Source organism: Bos mutus, chromosome 22, assembly GCF_027580195.1.
Source record: "Bos mutus isolate GX-2022 chromosome 22, NWIPB_WYAK_1.1, whole genome shotgun sequence".
Taxonomy (NCBI): Eukaryota; Metazoa; Chordata; class Mammalia; order Artiodactyla; family Bovidae; genus Bos; species Bos mutus.
This window is the reverse complement of record NC_091638.1, coordinates 5,380,038-5,407,696: the sequence shown is the minus strand read 5'-3', so window position 1 is coordinate 5,407,696 and position 27,659 is coordinate 5,380,038. Positions and strand designations below refer to the sequence as shown.

Here is a 27,659-nt window from a genome sequence, read left to right as displayed (position 1 = left end):
TGAATTCTTGCCAAGGTCACGAAAGAAACAGGCTGAGTGACCATCACACGTTGAAGGAGACTGAGGTGGCCTGGACACCAAGGTAATGTGGAATCCCGAGTGAATCCTGTTCCCCAATTCTGGGGACTTGGTTTAGGTAAGATGTTAACAGGAGGGGAAGCTGGGTGAAGAGCATATGGGAACTCCCTGTACTACTCACGCAATGATTCTGTGAGTCTAAAATTATTATGAAACAAAGGGTTAAACATAAAATTGGAGTTAGCTTGACTTGACTTAGCATCCCACCAGGACCAGGTTAGGATATACACACTTCTAAGGTGAGACCTCAGATCCTGACGGTAACCACTGTATACCTCTGAGGAGGCCCAGAAAAGGATGAACTGGTGTGGACATCAGCCATGCCCATCTCCAGGAAGATGAGGGGACAATGCCCTCTAAAACATGACATCCCCGGTACCCCTGAAGAATGCTACATTCCTTAATAACCTCTCTTCTCTAGATTTTTCAAAACCTAAACAAATCCGTCAAACCATTCTGCTTGTTTTCTCCAGCAAAGAAAAGTTAAGTCCATAAAAGTAAATTTTAAGTAAAATCTATTTTCTGGACCTTTTAATTCTGAAAAACCTTTTAAAAAATCAGGTAATTTTCTGAATCAAAGAAGAAATGAATTCTTATAAATATTATTAGTGTTCCTCTCTTGCTAGATCTGTAGATACCAATGGAGAAATGGGTCCAGGGAAAAGTAATTATATACTTCAGGAAAGGAGATAAAGTGCTTTATGCCCCGAACCTGGCTTGCAGCTACAGAACCAAGGCATGATTCCACATCATGCTGGAATATCTGTGTCCTACCAGATCTCACACAGCTCTTCCGTATCCCTGAACTCATGCTGAAGCAATGAGCACAGCATCATTTGGAGGTCCACCAGGATGGTGGTCCACGCCTACCTCCCACTGCGTTGCAGCGAGACGTCATCTCCCAGAGCACCAGGGCCATGGAGTAGACATCCGTCTGCTTGAAGGACTCCACGTTCTCCAGATTCATCCTGGACTCGAGGACCTCTGGAGCCATGTATCTCGCCGTTCCCACCTAAAGAAGAACACACACGGAGGCCCGTCATCCAACTCCCACTGCAGGTCTGCTTTCAAAATACAGCTGACGCTTGGCCCCCTACGTGAGTAGTTGTTGGTCTTTAAAAACCACGATGCTTTTTAAGATAATGAGACCTGCGTAGAAAGGTAGAGCTTATGTAATTTTTTTAAAAAATAGGTTGTCTCTCCCTGAAAAACCTTGAAAGAATATAAAGAACAAATGCCAAAAGAAGGAAATGCCAAAGCCCAGACCTGCTGTGTCTAGGCTCAGGACACAAGATCATCATACCACGTGTGCAGTAACGTCCTTGCAGAGACCCTGAGACCACACTGGTGACGGACACTTTCAGTGTTTTTCCAAATTAAATATCTTTTCATTCTTGAAACTCCAAGATACGAGGTGAAAATAATAACTGCCAGGATTCTTTTTGTCCCCTGAGGGTTGCATTAGTCTCCTTTGTTCACCCCCCGGTACGTTCTAGTGTGCCGAGGATGTCATATAATTACATAAAAGCTCTGCTGAGTCGAACTATACGGAAGTATTTACACTACAAGCTCAAATCTGGTCATTTTATAAATTTGATAGGCATGCTGTGTGATTTTATCTGACAGTATGAAAACACTGTGATACATAGGAAAAAAGAAAAAAATATTTCTAAGGAAAAAATCATTTGAGTGTGTGATAATGCAGCTTGTATAGACTGACTAAATAACAGCGACGTCCTACCTTCCCAAGGATCCAGGGGAATGTCAAGTGAGTTGATAATGTTACTCCAAAATAATGCTTTTTATTGTCATGCATTAGAAGACAAGTTTCTTTTTAATAAGTCACTCCACGACTGGTCACCCTGGCACATTGATTCATCTGAGTTTCAACGTGCTCATCTCCTCACTGGATGTGCACCCCTGGAGGGCTGCCTGAGCAGTGATGAGATGCTCCAAAAGCACAACCCTCAGCCTGGTCAGAGGAGGCAATGATGCTCCCAAGACTTTGCTCTCAGTCACAGCCAAGCTTCTGGTGTGTGAAACACGGGGCCCATCTTTTATAAAGGATGACAACAACGCTGTGTGTGCATGCTAAGTCGCTTCAGTCGTCTCTGACTCGCAACCCCATGGACTATAGCCCGCCAGGCTCCTCTGTCCATGGGATTCTCTAGGCAAGAATGCTGGCGTGGGTTGCCTTTTCCTTCTCCAGGGGACCTTCTTGGCCTAGGGACTGAACCCAAGTCTTATCTGTCTCCTGCATTGGCAGGTGGGTTCTTTACCATAGTGCCACCTGGGGCACCCAGTGGTAACGTTAGTCAGTCTCTAATAGCTCCTTAGCCAAAAAAGGTTTCCAGTTTAATCTGTGAGATGTTTCAAAAGAACTCTCCCTTCACCCAGTCAGTCACTCACTCTGTAGATACTTATTGGTCTCTTTGCCTGTTCAAGGCCTTGTGTTGGATGTGACCAAATGTATGTGGATTTGGACTTCAAGGAGATTGCCTTCTAAAATGGTAAAAAAAAAAAAAAAGGCAACATAAGGACCAAAAGTACAGAGCAGAAAGAGGCTGAGTACAAGGAAAAAGAGATACTAGCAGTGCTTGAAGCAAAGAAAAAAAGTCTAAATGGACGAGAAATGAAGACTGACTCAAGGAGAAAATGGCTGTGCTAGATTGGGAAGGGTCTGAGAGCCAGAGAGAGAAGTGCTGCTGGCTGTGGGAGGCACCCTGGCAGGAGAGCAGGGCGCTTCCAGGGCTGAGTGGATCCCCTGGGGGAGGTCAGAGTGCAGGGCGGAAGGAGCGCGAGCCGGAGGGGCGCAGCAGCGAGGGGTGCAGCAGTGAGGGGCAGGGCCACCCTACCTGCCCACTGTTGGCCAGGTCATCCACTGACAGGGTGGGGTCCAGCCGCAGTGAGAGCCCGAAGTCGCAGAGGCAGCAGGTGAGGTCGCCCTTGACCAGGATGTTGGAGCTCTTGAGGTCCCTGTGCACGATGGGCATCTTGGGCCGGCCGCACAGGGTGTGGTCGCTGTGCAGGTGCGCGATGCCACGGGCCAGCGAGCCGCCCAGCCGGCGCAGGTCCTCCCAGCTGATGACGTGGCGCGTCAGGTACTCCTGCAGGTTGCCCTTGGCGTGGAAGGCAGTGATGAGCCAGTACTGCTTGCCCAGCTCCGTCTTGCGCTCCTCGGCCGTCAGGAACTGCAGGATGTTCTCGTGCTTGAGGTTGATGTCCGAGAAGATGTCCTTCTCCGTCTTCCAGGAGGCATACTCCTCGTAGGGGAAGATCTTGACGGCCACGGTCTCGAACTGCTCAGACGTGTTCTGCTTCAGCTTGGCCTTGTAGACCTCGGCGAAGCGCCCCTTGCCCACCAGGGTGTCCAGCTCGATGGGCAGCAGCTCCGTGTTGTGGTTGATGTTGTTGGCGCAGGTGGAGCTGATGTCGGAGCGGTCGTCCTCCAGGATGATGGCCAGGTGCTCACTGAACTCCATCAGCTTGCGCGGCTTGCCCGAGTCCCAGGCTGGGCTCAGCTTCTGCTGCCGGTGGATGCGGTAGCAGTAGAAAGTGATGATGACTGCGATGGCGATGCCCAGCGGTGGCAGGAGGCTGACGCCTGTCACTTGGAAGATAACCAGCAGCAAGTCGGGGTTACTGCTGGTGTACTCTGAAGTGGAAACACAGAGAAGGAGCGGGTCAGCAGGTGTGCCCTGGGAAGAAGTGGTCCACACCCCAGGCACTGTGGGATTTACCATCAGCACAGTTTTAATGGACACGGTATGGTAAGTTTTTATTCCAGGCATGGATGCTTGGGTGTGCTTGTCCATCTGGCCATCTAGTCAACGTCTTTTACTCTTCCCTCAAAACTTAGCTGGGAAATCAAAATTCACCATCAACCAATCAGAATTGAGAACAAGCTGATTACAAGCTGAGAACAAGGCCCTCCTCACTGGCCTTTAAAAATGCTTTGCTGGCTCTATTCACAATAGTCAGGACATACAAATAACCTAAATGTCCATCAACAGATGAATGGATAAAGATGTACATATATACCATGGAGTATTACTCGGCCATAAGAAAGAATGAAATAATGCCACTGCCAGATACACGGATGGACCTAGAGGTTATCACACTAAGCGAAGACAAACATATGACATCAGTTACATGTGGAATCTACAGTATGGCACAAATGAGCCTACCTACAAAACAGAAACACACTCACAGACACGGAAACAGACAGGGTTACCACGAAGGGATGGAGAGGGCTGGGGTGCGAGTCTGGGTTACGCAGATGCAAACTGTTATACACGGGATAAGCAAACTCCTGCTATAGACCAGGCAACTATGGTCAACATCCTGTGTCAAACCATAACGGAGAACAGTAGGAAAAAGAACACACACACATATATGTATATATAACTGAGTCACTTTGCTGTGCGGAATTAACATTGTAAATTGACTATACTTCAATAAAATTTTTAAAAACAGGAAGAAGGAAAAATTTGGTGATTGAATCTTGAAAACCTAAGTTCTTACTCACACTGGCAGGCTGCATGGGACCCCAGGGTAGGTGGGACCAGAGGCTGAAGTGTGATGGGACAAAATGGTTGCAGGAAAAGACTGAACTACAGGAGAAATAGAAACTCTTGTGGAGATATGGATGGTCCCTGTTACCCAGCAAAGAATGAGCCTCGAGATCAAGACTGAGGGGACAGATAAAATGATACTGATGCAGTATCAGCATCAGACACCGCAGCAGATGCTGCAGAAAATAACATTCCTCCCCTGTAACTCCACCTCTACTATCTGGACTATCCAATGGGAATGTTTTCTTCAAGTGGACACCTGTCTGTAACAACATAAGATGTCTTATAAATAAATGTGTTTAATTCTCTGCTTGTTCCTCCCATGAGAAAGTAAGTTCTACAGGGGTAAATCTAGAGGTCCTGATCACCACACTCTACTAAGCAGCTGGTGCAGGGTAGAAGCTGGATGAATGATTAATGAGACAAAGTCCCTCCCTTCTTGGATAAAGAAGATGTGGTACATATAGACAACAGAATACGACTCAACCATAAAAAAGAACAAAATGCCATTTTTGCAGCAACATGGATGGAGCTAGAGATGATCACACTAAGTAAACTCAGACAGACAAATACAATATGTTATCACTTACATATGGAATCTGAAATATTGCACAAATGAACTTATCTATGAAACAAACAGAATCACAGACGTAACAGACAGACTTGTGCTTGCCCGAGGGAGAGGGTTGGGGGAGGGATGGATTGGGAGTTTGGGGTTAGCAGGTGTAAACTAGTATGTATACGATGGATAAATAACAAAGTCCTACTATTTAGCACAGGAAACTATTTTAATACCCTATGATAAACCATAATGGAAAAGAATATGAAAAAGGGAATGTATATATGTATATATATATTCCTTTATATATACATATTGGAATGTACGTATATATGTGTTCAGTTCAGTTCAGTCGCTCAGTCATGTCCGACTCTTTGCGACCCTATGAATTGTAGCACGCCAGGCCTCCCTCACCAACTCCCGGAGTTCACTCAAACTCACGCCCATCGAGCTGGTGATGCCATCCAGCCATCTCATCCTCTGTCGTCCCCTTCTCCTCCTGCCCCCAATCCCTCCCAGCATAACTGAGTTAATTTGCTGTACAGCAGAAATTAACACTGTAAATCAACTAGACTTCAATTTAAAAAACTCCCTCTCATTCTCCACGCTGTTCAGCAGGGGTCAGCAAACTATGGCCCCAGGGTACAGGGGATGCTCTTGTTCAGCCTCAAGAGGGATGGATTTTCCATTTTTAAAGGACTGTTTAAATTAAAAAAAAAAAAAAGACACTAAGTAGTTCATACAACAGAGATCACTTCTGGCCCTAAAACATCTACTACCTGGCCCTTTACAGAAAAAGTCTGCTTGCCCCCCTTCTACTGGTGCTATTTTAACAACCTGCAATGCACCGGGGAAATCTAAAGAGCCATCATGTTGCTCCAATGTGAATATTCTTTTATGGATGAGAAAACAACTCAATGAAAAATTTCTAAATATTAATTGCATAATTATTTAGCTGTGTGTCCAATTCATTAAAGGCGGTCAAACATCCAGATGAACTGTTCATGTATCACTGATAATTTTATTTTCCAATTCCTGTCCATTTATGAAAAAGAATATTCCTTGCTGATTTCTAGTCTTTTTCAGGTTAAAGGAAACACAGAAACAGAAATCTGAAATTTACCGATTAAAGAAGACTCTAGAAACCCCCCTTTCAATATCAGAAACCAAATGTTACCTTCCCCTCAAATTTCCTGTGATTTCGTTTTGAAAACCTACACATAAAAATTTGGTGGGGAGGGAATTATCTATTAACATCTGTCAGTCTTGAAACTTCAAAGAGGTGGTGAAAAACCCTAACAATAGCAAATCAGGCTGAAAGGAAGCTCTGGGATGTGGCTTTATCTAAACAGAAGCCACCCACACCCTCTCAGAGTTAACCCCTGAGTTGCTCCTAGAGAAACCAGCAGCTGTGGGTATAGCGGGTACAATCAACTTCTCCTTTACTCAGGGACCAGCAGGGAGTATTTCTTCCTGCCAACCCCCAATTACACATAGAAGAGTAAACTGAATACAAAGTATATACTTCTCTGTGTGCCAAGAGTTTTATATAATATTTATATTTAGTGGACAGAAAACCCCATGAGATAGATACTGCTATTATTATAAACCCCATTCTGTAGATTCTCAAACTCTGATTAGAGACGCCCGCTCGTAACCCCATGCCATGCTGTCTCTAAACTTCACATCACTGGGAGCCAATTAAGAATGCCTTTATACAAGCGCTCAATTGGATGAAGTGGCTGTCTTCACTTGGGGCTGGCCTAAGTGACTGCAGGCCGTCCACTAAGTGATCCCGGGGCGTCCAAAGGGGCACATTTGGGTGTGTAGACTGCTCCCCTCGGTTCTTAACGAAGAACCAATGTTCCTGCCACTGTGCATCTCTCTCCTGTCTGGGAATCAGAAGTCTTACACAAGGAAGAACCTTAAACCTTTTTGCTTTCTTCTCTCAGAACCCATCATCACAGGACACAGCTTGTACAGAACTCAAGACATAATTGCTGAACTACTGAGGGAGGAGGCAGATGGGCCCCCCTGCAGGATAAAGCAACTGGAAATTCATTCTCTATTGACTAAAACTCCAAGACAAGAATAGCAGGACAATTAAGGGAGAAGGCTGGGCCCCCGCTCAAACCACATACTTCTCATTCCGGAAGTCAGGAAACCTCCCCGACCACACATGCACAGAAAAGCTCCCTGCAGGCTGGAGAGGGAACAATGTCTTGGGATGCTCTACCCAGAGGCCTCTTCGGTAGGATCCATCTTGGCTAAGAGATGTGTGCGCACACTTGGGAGGATCCTGAGATATACCAAACACAGACTGTGAACCAGGCAAATCAAAATGACTGGCCAAAGGAAAACCGGAAAAAAACGCCCCATATAAGTGATTTAAACTGCCATGAGGATGCGACTCAGGGACTCTCCCTCTGAGTCTGCCTGTGTGTCTATCCACGCATACCATACTCTTTCCTGCTAATAAAACACTTTACTTGCTTCACTACGTTCCATCTCCGTGGAAGTTCTTTTCTGCAGAGCAGAAGGGCCAGGGCCCTTGTCAGTGACCACTGACCTAGTGGCTATGATCCGGTACTTCCACCGCTGCAACCCAGCCCCAATCTCTGAATGGGAACCCAAGCCCCGCTCCAAGCTGTTGCAGGCCGAGGACACCCGAGATCAAGGATCAGTACTCTCCATCACCCATCTCTTGGACACACAAGTAACCAGTGCTCAGAACCTGAGGTTCACTTTACACTCCCCTGTTGCAACAAGGGACAACGGTGGCCACACCGAGTTCTGGGGTTCCTACAAAGGAGGGGACGCCTCCCAGGCGCACACAGAGGTGACTCAGCCTGGGCTCCAGAGACAGAATTCAGTGGGCCTGGAAGCTTACATGGGCAAAATGACACCTTTTTATTTTCTCTAATCTTTAACTAAAATTTCACATTTCCCAGCATGAGCCATGCCATGACTTTGTCACCAAGAGAAACCACAGATAATTTCATGCTGTGTTAACATTTCTTGCAGAGGCCTCAACGAATCCTTTATATTCAGCACTTAGCCATTTCAGTTTGTTCCATCTGATGCTAGATCTTGTTACTTAAACCATTACTATAGAAGAAGCAAAGATTACTATAGCACAGATTTCTTAAATCATTTGTATGGTTTAATTGTATGACTCTAGGTTGGATTTTCTTTGAATTCCCGTGTGTGCTGTTTTAGGCATTTAAAGACATCACTGTGAAGAGATCCGCAGGCTTTGCTAGGCGTCCCAGCGTGCATGGCGCGCACAGCACCAGAGAGAAGGCATCGAGTGCTGGTCTCCCTGCCCGGGTTTCCTGGAGTGGAAACTTCCAGACGCCTCTGTTTCTGCAGGAACTGAGTAAGGGAGAAGTGGTGCCGGAGTGGTCCTCCTGGGGTGGTGTGTTGTACGCCCCAGGGACAAGGGTAGATTCTGCCCTTGTGAGGGGAGCTCTGCAGTGGGAAAGGATGGGAAACCCTGCTCTGAACTCTGTGAGGAACGCTGGAGGTAACCAACCCCTCATGGGCTTTACTGAGCTGAGTCCCGGGTCCCTCACTGTATCAGCAGCATCTCACTTTACTCCCCCAGCAGCCTTCTGTTCACTGCCTAGTTTACAGAGGGGCTACGAGAGGGAAGGGAGGGGCAGGTGGAAAGGAGGGAAGGCAGAGAGAGCGTGGGGGTGGGGAGGGGAGGAACTGAGGGGTCCCATTTCCTTCAGGTCTGATGGCTCCAGAGCGCGTGTTCTCGCCACACCACCAAGCTGTCTCCCCAGCAATGGCCCCAGCAGGCTGTTTAGTAATTCCCAAAATTTCCAACCAAATGTGTCCCACATACAGGAGCCCAAGTGAGCTGCAAATAAACAGCCATTTGCAAATGTCAGAATCTTGATAAATAAATATTTTTTAAGGACAAACGTCAAAGATAAATGTTAGTATGCCCTAAAAACATACAAACTGGCAGAAAACCTCAAGGGGAAATTCCTTGGTATAGGTTCTTCCCGAGTAATTTAAAAGTAAACAACTGGCCTAATCCCGCACACACACACCACAATGAAAAGAGGTCACTCCCAAGCTCCTTCAAGTCCTCTGTGAGGCCCAAATCCATCGCTGCTTGCCAAAAGGAACTTAACACTGAATCTCTATAATTTATTTTTTCTTCAAAAAAATCACATAGAGAAAAAGACATTAAATTAAGGTCAAGGATTGTTTAATGCATCTTGATAAAAACCAAATCAACAGAGCTAACTGTGAGAGATGTGTGCTTACTTCACTAGTTGAATTGGCTCTGCAATTCCTCTGACTCAGTGAAGCAGTCTGGGCAGAAATTTACCAAGGCACGAAGTGACCCAAGCAACAGAAAGGGCTATCAGATGCTCGCTGTCTATACGCCTCGGTGCACTGGTGAACACGGCAAGACAACCACAGAGCTTCTTGAAGCCGGCAGTGACACCTAACCACAGAGACTTTCACATGCCAACATGTTCATCTAAAGCAACAGGATATATACGCAACTGGCTGAGAGCCAAACAAGGAAGCTGTGCTCGAGAGAGAGAGGCTGGGGGGAAGGGAGAATTTCCTGTCTAAAGCCACTGGGTTAATGGCGATATTTAAAACTACAGCTTTCATTTACTGAGAACCTACTAAATGCCAAGCACTGGTTTCATGTGGACTATTTTGAAGTCCTGTAGCCACGCTGCTAGGTCTGAATCAGGTCTCATTTCCCAGACATGTACACGGGGATCCTGTGTGTACAGCAGAGGCTGGCGTGGCAGGTCACTTCCTAGACACACGCATGGGGATCCTGTGTGTACAGCAGAAGCTGGCGTGGCAGGTCACTTCCTAGACATATGCATGGGGATCCTGTGTGTACAGCGGAGGCTGGCATGGCAGGTCACTTCCTAGACACATGGGGATCCTGTGCGTACAGCAGAAGCTGGCGTGGCAGGTCACTTCCTAGACACAAGGGGATCCTGTGTGTACAGAGGAGGCTGGCGTGGCAGGTCACTTCCTAGACACACGCGTGGGGATCCTGTGTGTACAGCAGAGGCTGGCGTGGCAGGTCACTTCCTAGACAGGCGCACGGGGATCCTGTGTGTACAGTGGAGGCTGGAGTGGCAGGCAGTGGCCAGCTGCAGGCGGAGTGTCCCTCAAGAGGGATGCTGATGATAGCTCCCAGGATTTTTGGCCAACAGAGGGTTCAACATGAACTTTTAGAGAAAGGACCCGACTGACTATACAGTCAAAGAGAAGGAAAGAGAGTAAAGAGAAACACTGAAATCAGAGGAATGGAAAACAAAGACACAGAAGGGATCAGCAACACTCTGGATAGACTCTGCTGCAGTGACCAACACAGCAGGTGAACCTCGGTGACACTGACGCGCAGCGAAGGGCAGACAGAGGCCTGGAGGACACAGAATCTCAGGCAGTGGAAAAGCTTTTTGCCAATAAGTTTGAAAACTTAAACAATACTGGTCAATGTCCTAAAAATTAATACGTGTAATTTACTAAAACTGAGCCAATAAAAACTTGAATAGTCTTACAAACATTAAAGTAATTGAGTAGTTAAAAATCTTCCTAGATTATAACTGTAATTTTGAATCTTTTTTAAAGCCCATGATTCACTGTCAAATTTCTTAGTACCAATGACTGGATGCACATGTCAGAGTTTGTTTTTTGCAGAATTGCCAACCCCCTAAACTTCCTACAATAAAAATGCCAGCGGACTTCTTGTAGAAATGTTTGACCATTGTCTAAACAAGTGGGGAACCATCAGATATATCCGGAATGTGCCTCTATGAAATCAATGGTCCACCTGTTTAAAGTCAAAGTCACAAAAAGCAAGAGACACACGGAACAGTCAAAACAACTGAGGGCCATGGTGGTCCTTGACTGGGTCAGCAACGCCCTCACTGCTTTGGGGAAGCTGAACTGCGACTGTAATACACCCCCACCCCCAAATACACACGGGGATGAGAAGGAGGTAAATACAAGGGGAGGGTACACAGGGGCTCATTGCTGCATTCTCTCCGCTTATCTGAAAGCTTCGTTTTCCCAGTAGAAACAGGAAGAAAGTATCCAAAAACATGCGAGCAACAATGCTCCCCTCAAAGCCCCTAATATACACCCATCTCAGATGAAGCTGAGAGCCACCAAGCTTCCAAGGACAGGTCATTTCAATGTCACCCAAACTCAGTAAATAGGAAAAGCACTGTGTCTCATTCTTTGAAAACAGGACAACCAAAACCAAAGAGAATATATGAAAATTACAGAACAATCTCTCTCACATACTACGATTTGAAAAACGAATTCTAAATAAAAATGGTGTGTTGAGCGGTGCTAAGTTGCTTCAGTCGTGTCTGCCTCTTTTCGACCCTATGGCCTGCCAAGCTCCTCGTCCATGGGATTCTCCAGGCAAGAATAACTGGAGTGAGTTGCCATGCCCTGCTCCAGGGGATCTTCCTGACCCAGGGATCAAACCCTTGTCTCTTATGTCTCCTGCACTGACATTCATGTTCTTTACCACTAGCACCAATAATAAAAATGTTAGCAATCCAAATCCAGCCAAAGCTATAAAAGTATTATTTTAAATTAAAAACAAATATGCAAATAAAACAACTCCTATTACTGAGCACACTAATAATTTAAAGGAGAAAAAAAATGTATGATCCATTCGGTAGATACAGAGAAAGTATATGATAAAGCAAAAGGCCTCCATAAGGAATACATACCAACAATCTTCAGCAAACCTTATTCTAATGGGGATATTTCAAATGCAATCCTTTGAAAAATGGTTCAGGCACTGAGGCCAACTAGAGCTATTTCTACTCAACATGACTTACATCCCAAGCAACCAGCACTGGGAGGCAGAATGGTGGAATGTGCCATGCCGGGTAAGAAAGTCGACCCAGATAGGCTCATCTCACCTGGTCCTTTACACCTGATCAGCGTTGTTCAGTCTCCAGATGTCACTGGGCTTGCTCATCTACTGTATGGACAGAGCCACTGACAGGCAACTGCCTTTCTGATGATACAGTTTTATGTAAGGGATGATTGGCATCAGGAAGACAAGCTCACAATATTAAAAGCACTCTTCATTCAGTCCAAAAACCCTATTATTTCCAAAGAGACCAACACAAAGTACATTTTGTTAAAACGGCTTATTTGAGAATTTTTATCCCAAGTCTCCTGTATATCCCCAAATCATCTCTCTGCCCCGCTGTGTTTGCTGCCTGGGGTTTAAGGTCACTTTTTGTGCAGGACATTACCCAACAGTGACTGAATTTCAAATCCTGAACTCCTTGCGGCCCTTGGAAGGAAACTTCTCTTGAGCTTTCCAAGTCTACAATCTAAGGAAGGTATTGTACTTTTCATGTTACTTCTTTGCCTCTAAACCAGACACTACATTGAGCTGAGATTCGATTTCATGATTTTCTTAATACACACTTACAAGTTGCTGTTATTGACAATTTGAAGAAAAAATTGTCAATAGAAGTCTAGAAAAAAAAGTTCTAGACTTAAACTAGTAATATTTTATCAGGCAATAGAAACCCCTAAGAATAATCAAAGTAGGTTCTACAATGGCAGTCCAGTGTTTGGGACTCTGTGCTTTCATTGGCAAGGGTCCGGGTTCTATCCCTGGTTGAGAAATTAAGATCCCACAAGCCATGCAGCATGGAAAGAAAAAAACAAAACCAAAACCTGACAGTTATTATTCTGTATATTTAGAGGAAGCAGCATGGTAGATGTTGGTTTTTAAGAACTTGGGATTCTGAAGCTTTTGCACAGCAAAAGAAACAAAAAGACAACCCAAGAACGGGAGAAAAGGTCTGCAAATGAAGAGACCCACAAGGGATTAATCTCTAAAATATGCAAAGAGCTCGTGCAGCTCAATATTAAAAAAAAAAAAAAAAAAGCAGGCGGGGGTGTTTCTGGTAGCTCAGTGGTAAAAAAATCCATCTGCCGATGCAGGGGATACGGGTTCAACCTGACACAGGACGATCCCACAGCCCGCGGAACTAAGCCTGCATGCCACAACTACAGAGCCTGTGCTCTGGAGCCCCAGAGCCGCAACTGTGGAAGCCCACGTGTCCTGGAGCCAGTTCTCTGCAATGAGAGAAGCCTATGCACCCCAACTAGAGAAGACCCAGCACAGGGATTGGGACTCCCAAAAATAAATGATTTTTTTTTAATTCTAAAAAAAAAAAATGAGCTAAATAGACATATCTCCAAAGAAGACATATGTATAGCCAAAATGCACATGAAAAGATGATCAGTATTTTAATTATTAAAGAAAAGCGAATCAAAACTACAATGACGTACCACCTCCCATTGATCAGAATGGCCACTATCAAAAAAATCTACAAACAATAAATGCTGGAGAGGACGTGGAGAAAAGGGAACCATCCTACACTGTTGTTGGTGGGAATGTAAATTGGTAACAGCTACTATGGAGGACAGTATGGAGGTTTCTTAAAAACAAAGCTACCATACAATCGGGCAATCCCACTCCTAGGCATGTATCTGGAGAAATATGTTGTCCCATGTTCACTGCAGCACTGTTTACAATAGGCAAGACATGGAAGCCACCACAATGTCCATCAACAGATGAACAATAAAAGAAGACATGCCGTATATGTGTGTGTGTGTGTGTGTGTGTGTGTGTGTAATAGAATATTACTCAGCCATTAAAAAGAATGAAATAATGCCATTTGCAGCAATATGGGTAGACCTGGAGGTGATCATACTAAGTGAAACAAGTTAGACAGAGAAAGACAAATTTTATATGATATCACTTCAGGTAGAATCTAAAAACTGATACAAATGAACAAATTAACAAAATAGGAACAGGCTCCAAGACTTCAAAAATAAACTTACAGTTACCAAAGGGGAAAGTGTGGGAGAGGGATAAATTAGGAATATAGGATTAGTAGGTACAAACAATTGATACTATATATAAAACAGGTAAACAATTAAGGACCATATAGCACAGGGAACTATATTCAATACCTTGTAATAATCTACAATGGAAAAGAATGTATGTGTGTGTATATATGTATATATAACTGAGCCACTCTGCTGCACACCTCAAACACCCACAGTACTGTAAATCAACCATACCTCAATTAAAAAAAAAAAAAAAGCAAGTAGAAGGCTATGGAGGGAGTCAGTCTGGATATACTAAGAGAAGAGAGGCAGGTGCTTTTTGTCTGTCTGGTTTGAATTCTGTTTTCCCAGAGGCAAAACTCAGTTTTACCACATATCTAGTGATGCTGGACCCAGTTATAATAAAGAAGATGTTGAAAGTGAACAAAAGGTGCCCACATCCCGTAAACATTTACTGGCTAAGTTCCAAGTGTGCTCACTCAACATACAAGGGAAGCATTACTGAGTCACAGCCCTGGGCCCTAGAGGACACGGATCCCTAGAGGAAAATATACAGGCCCTTGTAAAAAGCAAAGCAAACTGCCTCCTTATTCTGCGACATCCACATTCTGTTAGCTTTCCTCTGTTCTTGCCCCATCTCTCCCTTACACCCTCATCCATCATACTACATATATACTTTCTAATCTGGGAGTTACTATATATACATACTTTCTAACTTGGGAGTTCCAAAATTTTGTATATTTTCTCATCTTTAAAAATACTGACGGCATGGTACAAAAAGAATCTCCTGGAACGCTGCTATTCAGTGTATGCCCTCAGACCAGTGCAGTCAGCAGGCACTACCTGGGGACTTACGGAAACTCAGCACCTCAGCCCTGTGCTCCACTGCAGCAGCAGACCTGCGCATGACAGGCCTCTATGAGACTCACTTACACAGTCCAGCTTGAGAAGCACTGCTTCAGCGAACCGGAGAAGGCAATGGCATCCCACTCCAGTACTCTTGCCTGGAAAATCCCATGGATGGAGAATCCTGGCAGGCTGCAGTCCAGGGGGTCACTAAGAGTCGGACACGACTGAGCGACTTCACTTTCACTTTTCCCTTTCATGCACTGGAGAAGAAAATGGCAACCCACTCCAGTGTTCTTGCCTGGAGAATCCCAGGGATGGGGGAGCCTGGTGGGCTGCCATCTACCGGGTCGCACAGAGTCGGACACGACTGAAGTGACTTAGCAGCAGTAGCAGCTACAGTGAACATCCCTTGGGAGTCTGCCACAGACAGGACTTGTTGGCAAAGCCCTAGGACAACCATACTCTGCCAGCCACTGAGAAAATGGCCCATGAGAACGTTCTAGTAGAAAAACTGCAGGGGGAGTGCAGAGAGAGAGACAGATAATTCCCTATCCATCATCTCAAGAAAAAGTAAACAAATTCAGCCAAATAGTAAAAAACCACCTAAATTAAACAACAGAAGGCCAGGAGCTCATGCAGGGCTTAATTAAACTTCCAGCACGTGGACAGCACTGTGTGACGCTAGACAGACTTGGAGAATACTTTTTCCCCAAATGATGGAATTCTCTCCAGCCCATGTGATTGTTTTCTTCTAACTGTACATATTTGAAAAGTAAGCTTTTGCCTCCCTCCTCACATCCCACTCCACAGTCTCCATTATTTACTTCTTCCCTTCCTCTCTCCCCCGAAAAGGGCCTTTCAGGCAGTCTACTCCAGGATGACACCTCTTCAGAACACTCCTGAGAGGTGCAGAGGAAACCTGCCATAAAGGTAACCACAGCAGGACTCCATTCCTCTGTAAATCACCCCATACTCTACACCCTGACAGACATCTTAGGAGAAAGTCTTAACACTGGGTTATTCTAAAACACATTCTTTATAATCAGGCATGGGCTTCCCATAAGCCCACTGACCAGCTTTCCTGCTATTCTCTGAAGCAAAAGACGACACAATGACTCCCTCTTCTGTGGGATAGGAGTTCTCAAACTGTTGCTGGGCATTTAGCCCATTTCCCTAAATCATCTTTTTCAGGCTCAAAATCTCTATTTTCTTCAGTCACTCCTGAAAAGACCTATTTATCACACTCACATTTATCAGACCCTAAAATCTGCCCGCCCAGCAAGAAGCAGGCACCCCATATACACTGGGTCCTTTTTCTGAGTATAAAGTGATCTGTCCTCCGAAATCATTCTTGTTCCTCAAGATTCTCTGACGTTTCACCAGACCCAGCTCTACCACGTGGAATGCAGTAGCGCAGGACGCCCGCCGCTCTCAGCAAGGCGTGGAGACAACTCCTGGCCTGTATGCTCTTGCCTCCTTTTCACTCTCTTCACCAGCTCCCCAATTTCAGAATGACCTGAACTCACCTCTGAACCCGCTTTCTGATGCAGATGCGAAGCCCGCTTTCTGATACGCTGCTTACCTGCCATCACCTGTGTGAACTGACAGGCCTCGTCTCATACGTGTGTTTGGCTTAGTTTCCCAAGTGGTCATTTCAGGCAGGCAGAGCCCGGGTCGTCCCCGCCGGGAGCATTCCTGCCCCTGTGCTGCTCGTCCCTCCCGCAGGAGACAGAGCCAGGCTCTGCCCGCGACACGGACACCTCTCATGACCGTCTTTCCTCCACGGGCTGACCGCGCGTTCTGGAGCAGGATCTCCTCACCGCCTTGTCCAGGCGAGAGTCCTCCGGGCGCTCACTCAGCCTGGGCTGGGTGTAGGCCCCCTTCCCCGCTGCTGCCCCAATTCTCTCATTCTGTTCCTTGGCTGGAAAAGAACGGTCTGGGCCGTATCATCTACCCTGTCTCAGGGCCCTTTGTCGGGAAACCTGAAGGTAGAGAGACGGGGCTGGAGTGACCCCACTATCTTCTCCAACAGGGAGGCCAGAAGGCTTTAGAAAAGCACATCAATTGTGCACATTACCAACGCCTGTCTCGTTACCAAAACACCGCCACCCCCTGCCTTCCCCCTGGCTCCGCCTGAAGCACGCTCTGGCTGGTTTTCGGCCCCCACCCCTGCCGTCTCTCCTCAGGGCTGCAGATGGACCTGCCCGGAATGTGTCATCTCACCGGTTCTGAGGTGCCCACCCAGGCCTCGTTCTGAAGTGCTTGCTTGTGGAGTGTGGTGAGCTTGGTGATAGCCTCCGTAAAGGCGTCCTGCTGTTCCCAGGGGAGGGCTGACCCAGGTGTGCGGCCTGCTGTTCTTCTGCTCCTCCAGCCTCAAGGGCTGAATCTGGCCACTTCCTGTGGTGGCTGCCACTCTAATTGTCCCCATCCTCTTTCAGGTTATATGGGGAACAGGATGAAAAATATAAATCCCTTTGGCAGAACAAACTGTCTTGAATTCAGTGGTTTCCAACACTGGCTGCATATCAGAATATCTTGGTGAGCTGGGTTTTTTGTTTTTTGTTTTAATCCTGACACCAGGCCCCAGACCAATTAAGTCCGAAACTGCAGGGCTAAGACCCAGTTAATGAGTCATTTTTTTAAAGCTTCTCAGGTGTTTCCAATGTGTAGCCAAGGCCGAGACCGACCTCAGCCTGACAGGAGGCTAGGATACAACCCCAGAAAAAAAGAAGTTGTGAAAAGAATTTTAATCACTGCTTGTAGGATCCATTGTTCCTGACACTGGAGCCAGCGACAGAGGTGTATATATATTTTTTAAAGTAGAGAAGCAAATATGTATTGTTTCTTTAAAAGTTAATATTAGCTTTTGTAAGGCATAATTATTGCTGTGAACATTGAAATTTTACATAATTAGCAACGAGCAAGAGTTATTTGAGGATCAGAAAAGGTTTTCCAAAAAACCAGTCAGCCAGATGTCCAACTAGAGGTAAATACAGCCTCTGGGGTTCAGAACGGGCGGAAATGAGGGTCAGTTTCCCAGTGGCTAGCTAACTCCAGTGTTTTTCCACTGGTGGGACATTGGGGTACTTGGAAAGGAGCAAACAGTCTCCTGGACCCTTTTCACCGTCACCCATCTGTGTGTTGTTTACAGAACACGAGGCGGCGGCTGTGAGAGGAGAGACTTGTAACAAGGCCAGCCCCACTGGCCCAAGCATCTCACTGGTCACTCACATCCAGGGGCTGGGATTCGAGACAGACTGTGTCCTTAATGGATTCCACTCGGCTGTGATTCACGTCAGAATGAGGCTCCAGGGTAGAAATATTCACAGCCGGCAACCACACATGGCCTCAAAGCATCTTTGTTTACTTTGCTGCTTAGGGAAAAGGGAAAAAAAACCTACAGAAGCCAGTTGCTTTGCCTGAAGACACTTCAAATACACACTAAGCCTCACTGGACTGAGTCACCGTACCCTCCGGCACGTACGATCTTTATCATCTCCTTCACCAGACAAGGGCTGTACTCGGGGATTCGGGGGGGTGCTTCTAAGTCATTCATGACCCAAGGCTCCTTCAGCACTGAGTCATCACCTCAAATAACTGATTTCTTTTCCCAGGAACGAGACATGGAACTTCAATCCATAATTGTCTTTCTCATCTAACAACTTTTCTCCACAGGGTTTCCACACTTATATTTTTCCTTTTGCTTTGAGACCAGAAAGTAAATCTGCTTTGTTTTCCTTGAAACAAAAAGGCCCAGCTGGCGAGCCGGCTATTTTGAGTGGCGAGGGCGCGCTCACGGGCAGCAGCACACCCAGGGCCGCCCGGCACCAGCATTCTGCTGCTGCTGCTTTACCGGCAGAAACTCAGCACTTCCCCACGGAACCAGCCCCTGCATGCTGGAGCAGAAGGAACGCAAAGTGGGACTGGAGAGGAAGGAGGCAGCACGTCCCAGCGCTCCCTGCCTCACAAACCAAGACGTGTCCACAGAGCGCGCAAGGCGCGTGGTCCACACCCAGAGTGGGTCTGCTGGGTGGCGGGAAGCGACAGGATTAAGGTCACACAGGTCCACGGGGACCCAGCTGGCTGAGATGATCTGCTAGCAACTTAAACAGAGACAGGAAACCGCGTGTCTGATACTGTAAAAAAAAAAAAGTCATCTGTCTTCCTGCCAGCTTTAGGCTTGCAAACCAAAGAGTCTGTTTTCATTTAAAAGAAACTCGACAACAATGAGAGGAGAGAAGGAGACTGTGGCTACCAGGAGCCCCTGCCCCTTGCGCTCGGCCTCTGGGGTACCTCGGGGCCTGCAGGCAGCTCGCGGGCGGCCGGCGGCACTCACGTCGCTGCGTGGAGGCTGCATCGCTGTTTAACCACATCTGGTGAACTCTGAGTCAGAGTGGTTTCTAGAGCCCCGGTTCCTAAGTTAATTAGATATAACTGACGTATTTACTGACAGTTCCATCCTATAAAAATATAAAATCTCATGCAACCTAGAGATAGATGCAGTCAGGGGAAAGGCCAAGAGAAATTAAGAATGGGAGCTGGAACCAAGACAAATGGACAGTAGATGTAGGAAAACTGGCAAACGGGTGATGTCAGTCCACAAAGTCCACGCCAACATACTTGCCAGAGCATGCCTCAAGCTTTTCTGGTAGTCAGCACTGTAGGGAGAAATACAGTAAAACATGATATCCACATCAGGGGCTGGCCTGAAGCCGTGTTTTGTAAATAAAGTTTTATTGGAACACAGCCGTGTCCAACTTGTTTACATACTGCCTGTGGCTGCAACAGAGACTCTCTGGCCTGTGAAGCCCCAAATAATCAGGAACTGGTCCTTTAGCAAAGAAGTTCGCTGATCCCTGCTCTATCTGAAGCTCTCTATGCTTCAAGCTGTCCTGAAGATCAGAAGCAAATATACCCTCAAGAAGGGAATAATCTTTCCAAGGCAGAGAGCTGAGAAAAATTTCTGCCGGCTTCCTCAGCAAGGTGACAATGCAGAGAATAGTTTCCTCAACAGCGTTCTTGACAGATTTCCTCTGATTCCCAGGGCTGCTGCTGATGATGGACAATACCTATACACGTATTGAAGGAATTTTCTGGAAGGAGAACGCAACACGACGTTGGTACAAAGCGTCTCACTCCTCTGGCTAAATCCAAAGATAAGATCCAAATGGATCAAAGGAAACAGCAGTGACTCTTTACAGCCAGAACGTATCGCATACTTGCTCTCTGCCAGGCCTTATTCTACGTTCCACACATGAATAAACATGTTTATCCTCACAGAAATCCTATTCAAAGTGAGCACTGTTTTCTATCCCCATTTTTCAGAGGGGAAAACTGAAACTGTTTCATCCAAGGACAAACCACTTATAAATGGCTTAGCTGGGATCTGAACCCAGAAAATCTCACTGGGGAGACCACGATCATCTCAAAAGATGAGCATCCCACTAGTCATCATTTGTGAAGATCAGTCCTCTCACAAGCCCATGAACGATACAGCCTCTGGTTGAGCTGCCTGCCTCGGACTGGCTGAATGGGAAGTCTGGGTGCAGTTCAGTGACCAGGTGTGTATCCACAGCCTTGCACGGGGTGAGGCAATTGTTAACAAGCAACCCTCCCACCCCCGAACATGGGAGGTTGATGGTATTCCCTCAAAAACAGACCAAATTATCCAACTCTCCCACAGACAAAAGGTGGAGACCCACCTGTGAAATCTTGGGAAATTTACATCACTCTCTAAAAACCCATTTCTTTGTGGGTAAAATGAAAAGTTTGGATGAGCTAACTGCATGGGCTTCATTTCAGCATAAAAAAAGTTATGACCCTAAAAAGGACTGAGATGACAAATGCTGGCAAGAACGTGAGGAGAAGGGAACCCCCTGCACTGTTGATGGGAATGTAAACTGGTGCAGTCACTGTGGAGAACAGTACGGAGGTTCCTCAAAACAAGAAAAACAGAATTTCCATTTGATCCAGCAATTCCACTCCTGGGTATTTATCCAAAGGAATAAAAACAGGATCTCAATGAGATACCTGTACTCCCATATTCACTGCAGCATTAATAATGCATCATTAATAATGCATCATTAATAATCAGCAAGACATGGAAGCAACCCACGTGTCCGTTAAGGGATGCATGGATAAAGATGTGGTGTGTATATACAATGGAGTAGTATTCAGCCACAAAAAAGATGGGAATCCTGTCGTTTGTAACATTACAGACAGACTTTGAGGACATTATGCGAAATGAAATAAGCCAGACAAAAAAAAAAAAAAGAAATAAGCCAGACAGAAAGACAAGTACCTCATGGTGTAATTTACATGTGGAATCTTAAAAAAAAAAAGCTAACTCATAAAAACAGAAAAATGGTTGTAAATTGCAGTGTTATAGTTAGTGCTTTTTAACCACATTAGAAATAAATTTAGGTCCAATTGAATCCAAGAATACACACATTTAACATAAGCAAAATAAATGTGAAAAAGTCAGCCAAAAAAAGAAACAATGGTGGTTGCCATGGGCTGGAGGGTAGGGGAATAGGGAGAGGTTGTTAAAAGGGTACAAACTGTCAGCTCTAAGATGAGCGAGTACTGAGGATCTGGTGTAAAACACGGTGACTGCAGGTGATAACATTATTGTACAACTGAAATTTACTAAGAGAGTAGAACTTAAATGATCTCACACACAAGACAAATATGTGAGGTGATGGATATGTGAATTGCCTAGGTGGAGGGGTGGGGAGTGGAAATCCTTTCACAAAGTATATGTGTATCAAGTCACCGTGATGTACACTTTAAATACGTACAACTTTATTTGGTAAATATACCTGAGTAAATTTGAAAAATTGGTACAGTATGATGTCAAAAAAGTTATGCCTGTAGGACACAAAGCAGTGTGCCTGAACGCAGTCAGCACAGGCAGACGGGCCACACCAGGCTCCTACCCAGAGAGAGGCCACTGCTACTGCTGCTCCAGGAATTTTCACAGCCTGGCTTCCAGGCATGCTGCACGCCAGTTAAGAAGGGGGTGGGCCTCAGGCCTTGAAACCAAACTTTTCAGAGTCCAGGCTTGAGGTTACTGCTAATGCCCTTTCCCGCCTGGCCAAGGGGCCTTTCCATTTCCAGAAGTTCAGCTCTAAGTCAGGAGGAGAATGAGATGGCCAGGGATCCAGCCACAGGGGCTGGAAGTAGGGCAGAGGCACGCCTCCTTCAACCTGCCATGAGTTACCTTCTTATCCCCGCAGATGAACATAATAGACACTTGAGGAGCAAAATGATGCAGGCGAACCCCTTTAATGCCTCTCTACTCCTTGTCCATTCTAAAGGAGATCAGCCCTGGATTTCTTTGGAGGGAATGATGCTGAAGCTGAAACTCTAGTACTTTGTCCACCTCATGTGAAGAGTTGACTCATTGGAAAAGACTCTGATGCTGGGAGGCATTGGAGGCAGGAGGAGAAGGGGACGACAGAGGATGAGATGGCTGGATGGCATCACTGACTCGATGGACGTTGGTCTGAGTGAACTCCGGGAGTTGGTGATGGACAGGGAGGCCTGGCGTGCTGCAGTCCATGGGGTCGCAAAGAGTCAGACACGACTGAGCAACTGAACTGAACTCCTTGTCCAGGGTTCCTCAGGCTACCCAACAGCTCCCTTGGAGATCCAGTTCAGAACAGCATCTTGTGAAATGCATCCTGAAGGCATTCCTACATATCTTCCTGCTTTAGGCAATAGTATGGTTACAATTCCACAGAAAAAGTAACGTAAACATTATCATAAAAACCAAAGAAATATTCCTGAAAAGGCACCTCACCTTCTCTACGTGGAGCTCCATGCTGGCACAAAGTCTGTGGAGTACACACAAACACACACACAAATGTCTTCACTATCACTATGGAAAAACACTTCCATTTCATTGGGGAATTCTGTCACACGAAAGGACTCAGTAAACCTTACTTAGCTCATTTCTAAATGACCAGGTTTAAGATCAACTGTATCCTTCTTGGGTTGACTGATTAGTTTGGCAATGTTACCAAAACGTCCATCAACACATGAATGGATAAAGAGGTGGTACACATATATAAATGAGTTTTACTCATCCATAAAAAATAATGAATAATACCATTTGCAGCACCCTGGATGCAGAGTTCCAAAGAATAGCAAGGAGAGATAAGAAAGCCTTCCTCAGTGATCAATGCAAAGAAACAGAGGAAACCAACAGACTGAGAAAGACTAGAGATCTCTTCAAGAAAATTAGAGATACCAAGGGAACATTTCATGCAAAGATGGGCTCGAGAAAGGACAGAAATGGTACAGACCTAACAGAAGCAGAAGATATTAGAAGATATTAAGAAGAGGTGGCAAGAATACACAGAAGAACTGTACAAAAAAGATCTTCACGACCAAGATAATCACAATGGTTTGATCACTCACCTGGAGCCAGATATCCTGGAATGTGAAGTCAAGTGAGCCTTAGAAAGCATCACTATGAACAAAGCTAGTAGAGGAAATGGAATTCCAGTTGAGCTATTTCAAATCCTGGAAGATGATGCTGTGAAGGTGCTGCACTCAATACACCAGCAAATTTGGAAAACTCAGCAGTGGCCACAGGACTGGAAAAGGTCAGTTTTCATTCCAATCCCAAAGAAAGGCAATGCCAAAGAATGCTCAAACTACCACACAATTGCACTCATCTCACACGCTAGTAAAGTAATACTCAAAATTCTCCAAGCCAGGCTTCAGCAATATGTGAACCATGAACTTCCAGATCTTCAAGCTGGTTTTAGAAATGGCAGAGGAACCAGAGATCAGATTGACAACATCCGCTGGATCATGGAAAAAGGAAGAGAGCTCCAGAAAAATATCTATTTCTGTTTTATTGACTATGCCTAAGCCTTTGACTGTGTGGATCACAATAAACTGTGGAAAATTCTTCAAGAGATGGGAATACCAGATCACTTGACTTGCCTCTTGAGAAACCTATATGCAGGTCAGGAAGCAACAGTTAGAACTGGACATGGAACAACAGACTGGTTCCAAATAGGAAAAGGAGTATGTCAAGGCTGTATATTGTCACCCTGTTTATTTAACTTATATGCAGAGTACATCATAAGAAATGCTGGGCTGGAAGAAGCACAAGCTGGAATCAAGATTGCCCGGAGAAATATCAATAACCTCAGATATGCAGATGACACCACCCTTATGGCAGAAAGTGAGGAGGAATTAAAAAGCCTCTTGATGAAAGTGAAAGAGGAGAGTGAAAAAGTTGGCTTAAAGTTCAACATTCAGAAAACTAAGATCATGGCATCTGGTCCCATCACTTCATGGGAAATAGATGGGGAAACAGTGGAAACAGTGTCAGACTTTATTTTTCTGGGCTCCAAAATCACTGCAGATGGTGACTGCAGCCATGAAATTAAAAGACACTTACTCCTTGGAAGGAAAGTTATGACCTACCTAGATAGCATATTGAAAAGCAGAGACATTATTACTTTGCCAACAAAGGTCCGTCTAGTCAAGGCTATGGTTTTTCCAGTGGTCATGTATGGATGTGAGAGTTGGACTGTGAAGAAAGCTGAGCACTGAAGAATTGATGCTTTTGAACTGTGGTGTTGGAGAAGACTCTTGAGAGTCCCTTGGATAGCAAGGAGATCCAACCAGTCCATCCTAAAAGAGATCAGTCCTGGGTGTTCATTGGAAGGACTGATGCTGAAGCTGAAACTCCAATACTTTGGCCACCTCATGCAAAGAGTTGACTCATTGGAAAAGATTCTGATGCTGGGAGGGACTGGGGGCAGGAGGAGAAGGGGACGACAGAGTATGAGATGGCTGGATGGCATCACCAACTCGATGGACGTGAGTTTGAGTGAACTCTGGGATTTGGTGATGGACAGGGAGGCCTGGCCTGCTGCGATTCATGGGGTTGCAAAGAGTCGGACATGACTGAGTGACTGAACTAAACTGAACTGGATGGACCTAGAGATGGTGGTCGTGCTAAGTCAGAAAGAGAAAGACAATACTGTATGAGATCACATATATGTGGAATCTAAAATATGACACAAATGAAGCTATCTATGGAACAGAAACATGAACACAGGCAACAGATTGGTGGTTGTCAAGGGAGAAGGGGTTGGGAGAGTATCGACTGGGAGGTCGGGATTAACAGACGTATGCTTTTATATACAGAACGGATAAACAACAAGGTCCTACCGTAGAGCACAGAGAACTGTATTCAATCCCCTACGATCAATCACAAAAGAATATATACAAAAGAATGTGTGGGGGGGAGGGGGGGTGATTAACTGAGTCACTTTGCTATATAGCAGTAATTACTAATAACACATTGTAGGTCAATTATACTTCAATTTTTTAAGTTGTCATTGTTTAGTATAAAGAAGAGATAGTGGCAATAAGAGAAATCGATCCCAAAGTGTTCTAATACCTGATGTTGTAGGTGAGGAAAATATCTCACCATAGAGGAAAGACTTATTTTTAAGCATACTCCCTTGAGCATTTTAGAAGACTCTGAAATCACTCAGATATCTGAGTCATCAGCTGTGCTGGATTTCTTGAATTGTACAATGAGAAACTGCCTTTATGCTGATTATCTCACCTCACAAGGAAACAAACAGTCTGATAATGAATAAGAGGGAAAACATGAACGTGTGCCCATGATTATCACATGAGTTGAAATACACTGAAAACTGAAGTCATAAACACCTTAAGAGCTTACAGGAGTACACACACACACACATATAAAATATATCCAATTTTCAAGCCATTTGTCAACTTTTGTCACCTTTGAAAGAAATAAATTCTTCCATTGTGGATAAGCCAGTATGCAAAAGGAGAGAAAAGTTTCACAGATGATAGTAAATATGAATGGATATTCCACTATTAGGGATTGATTCTTTTGGCTTAGCCTGGGCCTTCTTTTTAAAGGTGAAGTACTTGGGGAAGGTTAACAGGGTGAACCCGGTCACCAGGGTTGCCATGTTTTAGTGTGATTAAATCTAGTTGCAGCATGTCTCCTAACTTAAATTACATAAGGAAAAAACGAAATGGCATGGTTGGAGGAGGAACAAGTAGGAGAGGGGAGTGAATTTGAAAAGTGTTGTGCTAACGAAGTGCACATGCGCGCCTTGTACACTGAGAACTTCACTTGGACAGGAAGCTGAACAGGAAGGGAGGGAAACTGGCTAAAGGACACAGAGAAAGAGGGGCCTGCCCCGCCCACGGGCACCACAAAGCAGAGGCTCATCGTGCCCCGTAGCTGGCACACACACGGCAGAAGGGGTAGTGTGCCAGCCCAGCACCTGGGTTCCCAAAGGATTGTTTGTTGAATTGGACCTATGGAGGGCTAAAATAACTTTTCCTTATTCTGATTTACAGTCCTAAAACCAAAAGAATATTAATTTCACTACTGCCTGGAAAAATTAAAAGACATAATCTCCAGTGTTGGAGAAAGTAGATGGAAATTCATATGCTTATGTATCTTTGAGGGAGGGGCATGAGAACAATTTAACAGAATTATCCAAATTTAAACTGTGCATATCTCTGATCCAGAAATTTCATTTCTAGAAGTCTCTCTTGCAGAAACATTAGCACAAATGTGTAAGATGTTTTTACTAAGATAGTCAGTGTACCACTAAGTGGAAAACTGGAGATATCTAAAACAATCTATCAACAAGGGAATGAATGGTTAAGTCACTTGTAGAAGATATGCCTATACAATTCTAGACAGCAATTAACAGGTTACAATACATCTATATATATTATCTTGTTTAGAAAAGGAATAAAAGTGGCTGAGTGAAAAAAAATTATCGCCAGGTAATATTTATAGTATGATTAACTATTTGCACTGAAAGATGGATGAGTGGGTACAATGAATGGATGGACAGATAGATGGATAGACAGATGGATGGGTGGGTGAATGTATGGACAGAATAACAGATGGATGGCCAGACAGATGGACGGATGAATAGACGGATGGATGAATAGACAGATGGACACATGGATGGACAGACGGATGGACAGATGGGACAGTGGACAGACAGTCGGATGGGCAGATGGAGGGAGGGAAGGTAAGTAGGAACGACAGAGGGAGAGAATAGGGAAAGAGGGGACGGAAGGAAGGCTAATATGGATGAAAGGCAGAGACGGGGGTGCATCCAACAGGCCATCGACACAGCTCATCTGCTGGGCCGGGCGGAAGGGAACAGGCGAAGGTCTCCCATTTTACAGTTGTTATATACTGTTGGATGGTCTGTATATTTGATAAGTGACATATACTAGCTTTGTCCTTAAAATCACTGAACATGTTTCTACACTGAAGGAAACGTGGGTGCCCTCCTTCCACACTGAGCCAGCTGCTGCACTTCCCCGGCGGGCACTGGCTGAGCTGGGCTCCGAGTGTGGGGTATCCTCACTGCCTCTGCACCGCAGTCCTCCTCAAAAGTGACAAAGGGTAAGTGCCCTTTAGACAAATCCACGGAGTGAGTGTGTGCACACGACCACTTGAGCTGACTCAAAGCACGGCTCTTCCCGAATCACACAGCTTCCGCTCACCGCTGGACCAGTCGTTCTCAAACTTGAGCGGCGTCAGAATCAGCCGGAAGGCTTGTTTAAACGCAGACTGCTGGACGTGCACCCAGAGTTTCCGGTTCCACGGCCAGGCTGGGGCCTGGAACCCACACTTCTTCAAGTTC

General features: G+C 45.4%; 1 protein-coding gene across 1 annotated transcript in view; it reads right to left on the bottom strand.

Annotated features, from left to right (window-relative positions):
• Positions 1–27,659, bottom strand: part of TGFBR2 (transforming growth factor beta receptor 2) — a 92,650-nt gene that overhangs the window by 22,177 nt on the left and 42,814 nt on the right. The window contains exons 4-5 of the mRNA XM_070359730.1: positions 2,934–3,733; positions 949–1,090 (exon numbers count right to left, since the gene is read on the bottom strand). Coding sequence (XP_070215831.1) covers positions 949–1,090; positions 2,934–3,733 — 942 coding nt within the window. The remainder of the gene's footprint in view (positions 1–948; positions 1,091–2,933; positions 3,734–27,659) is intronic.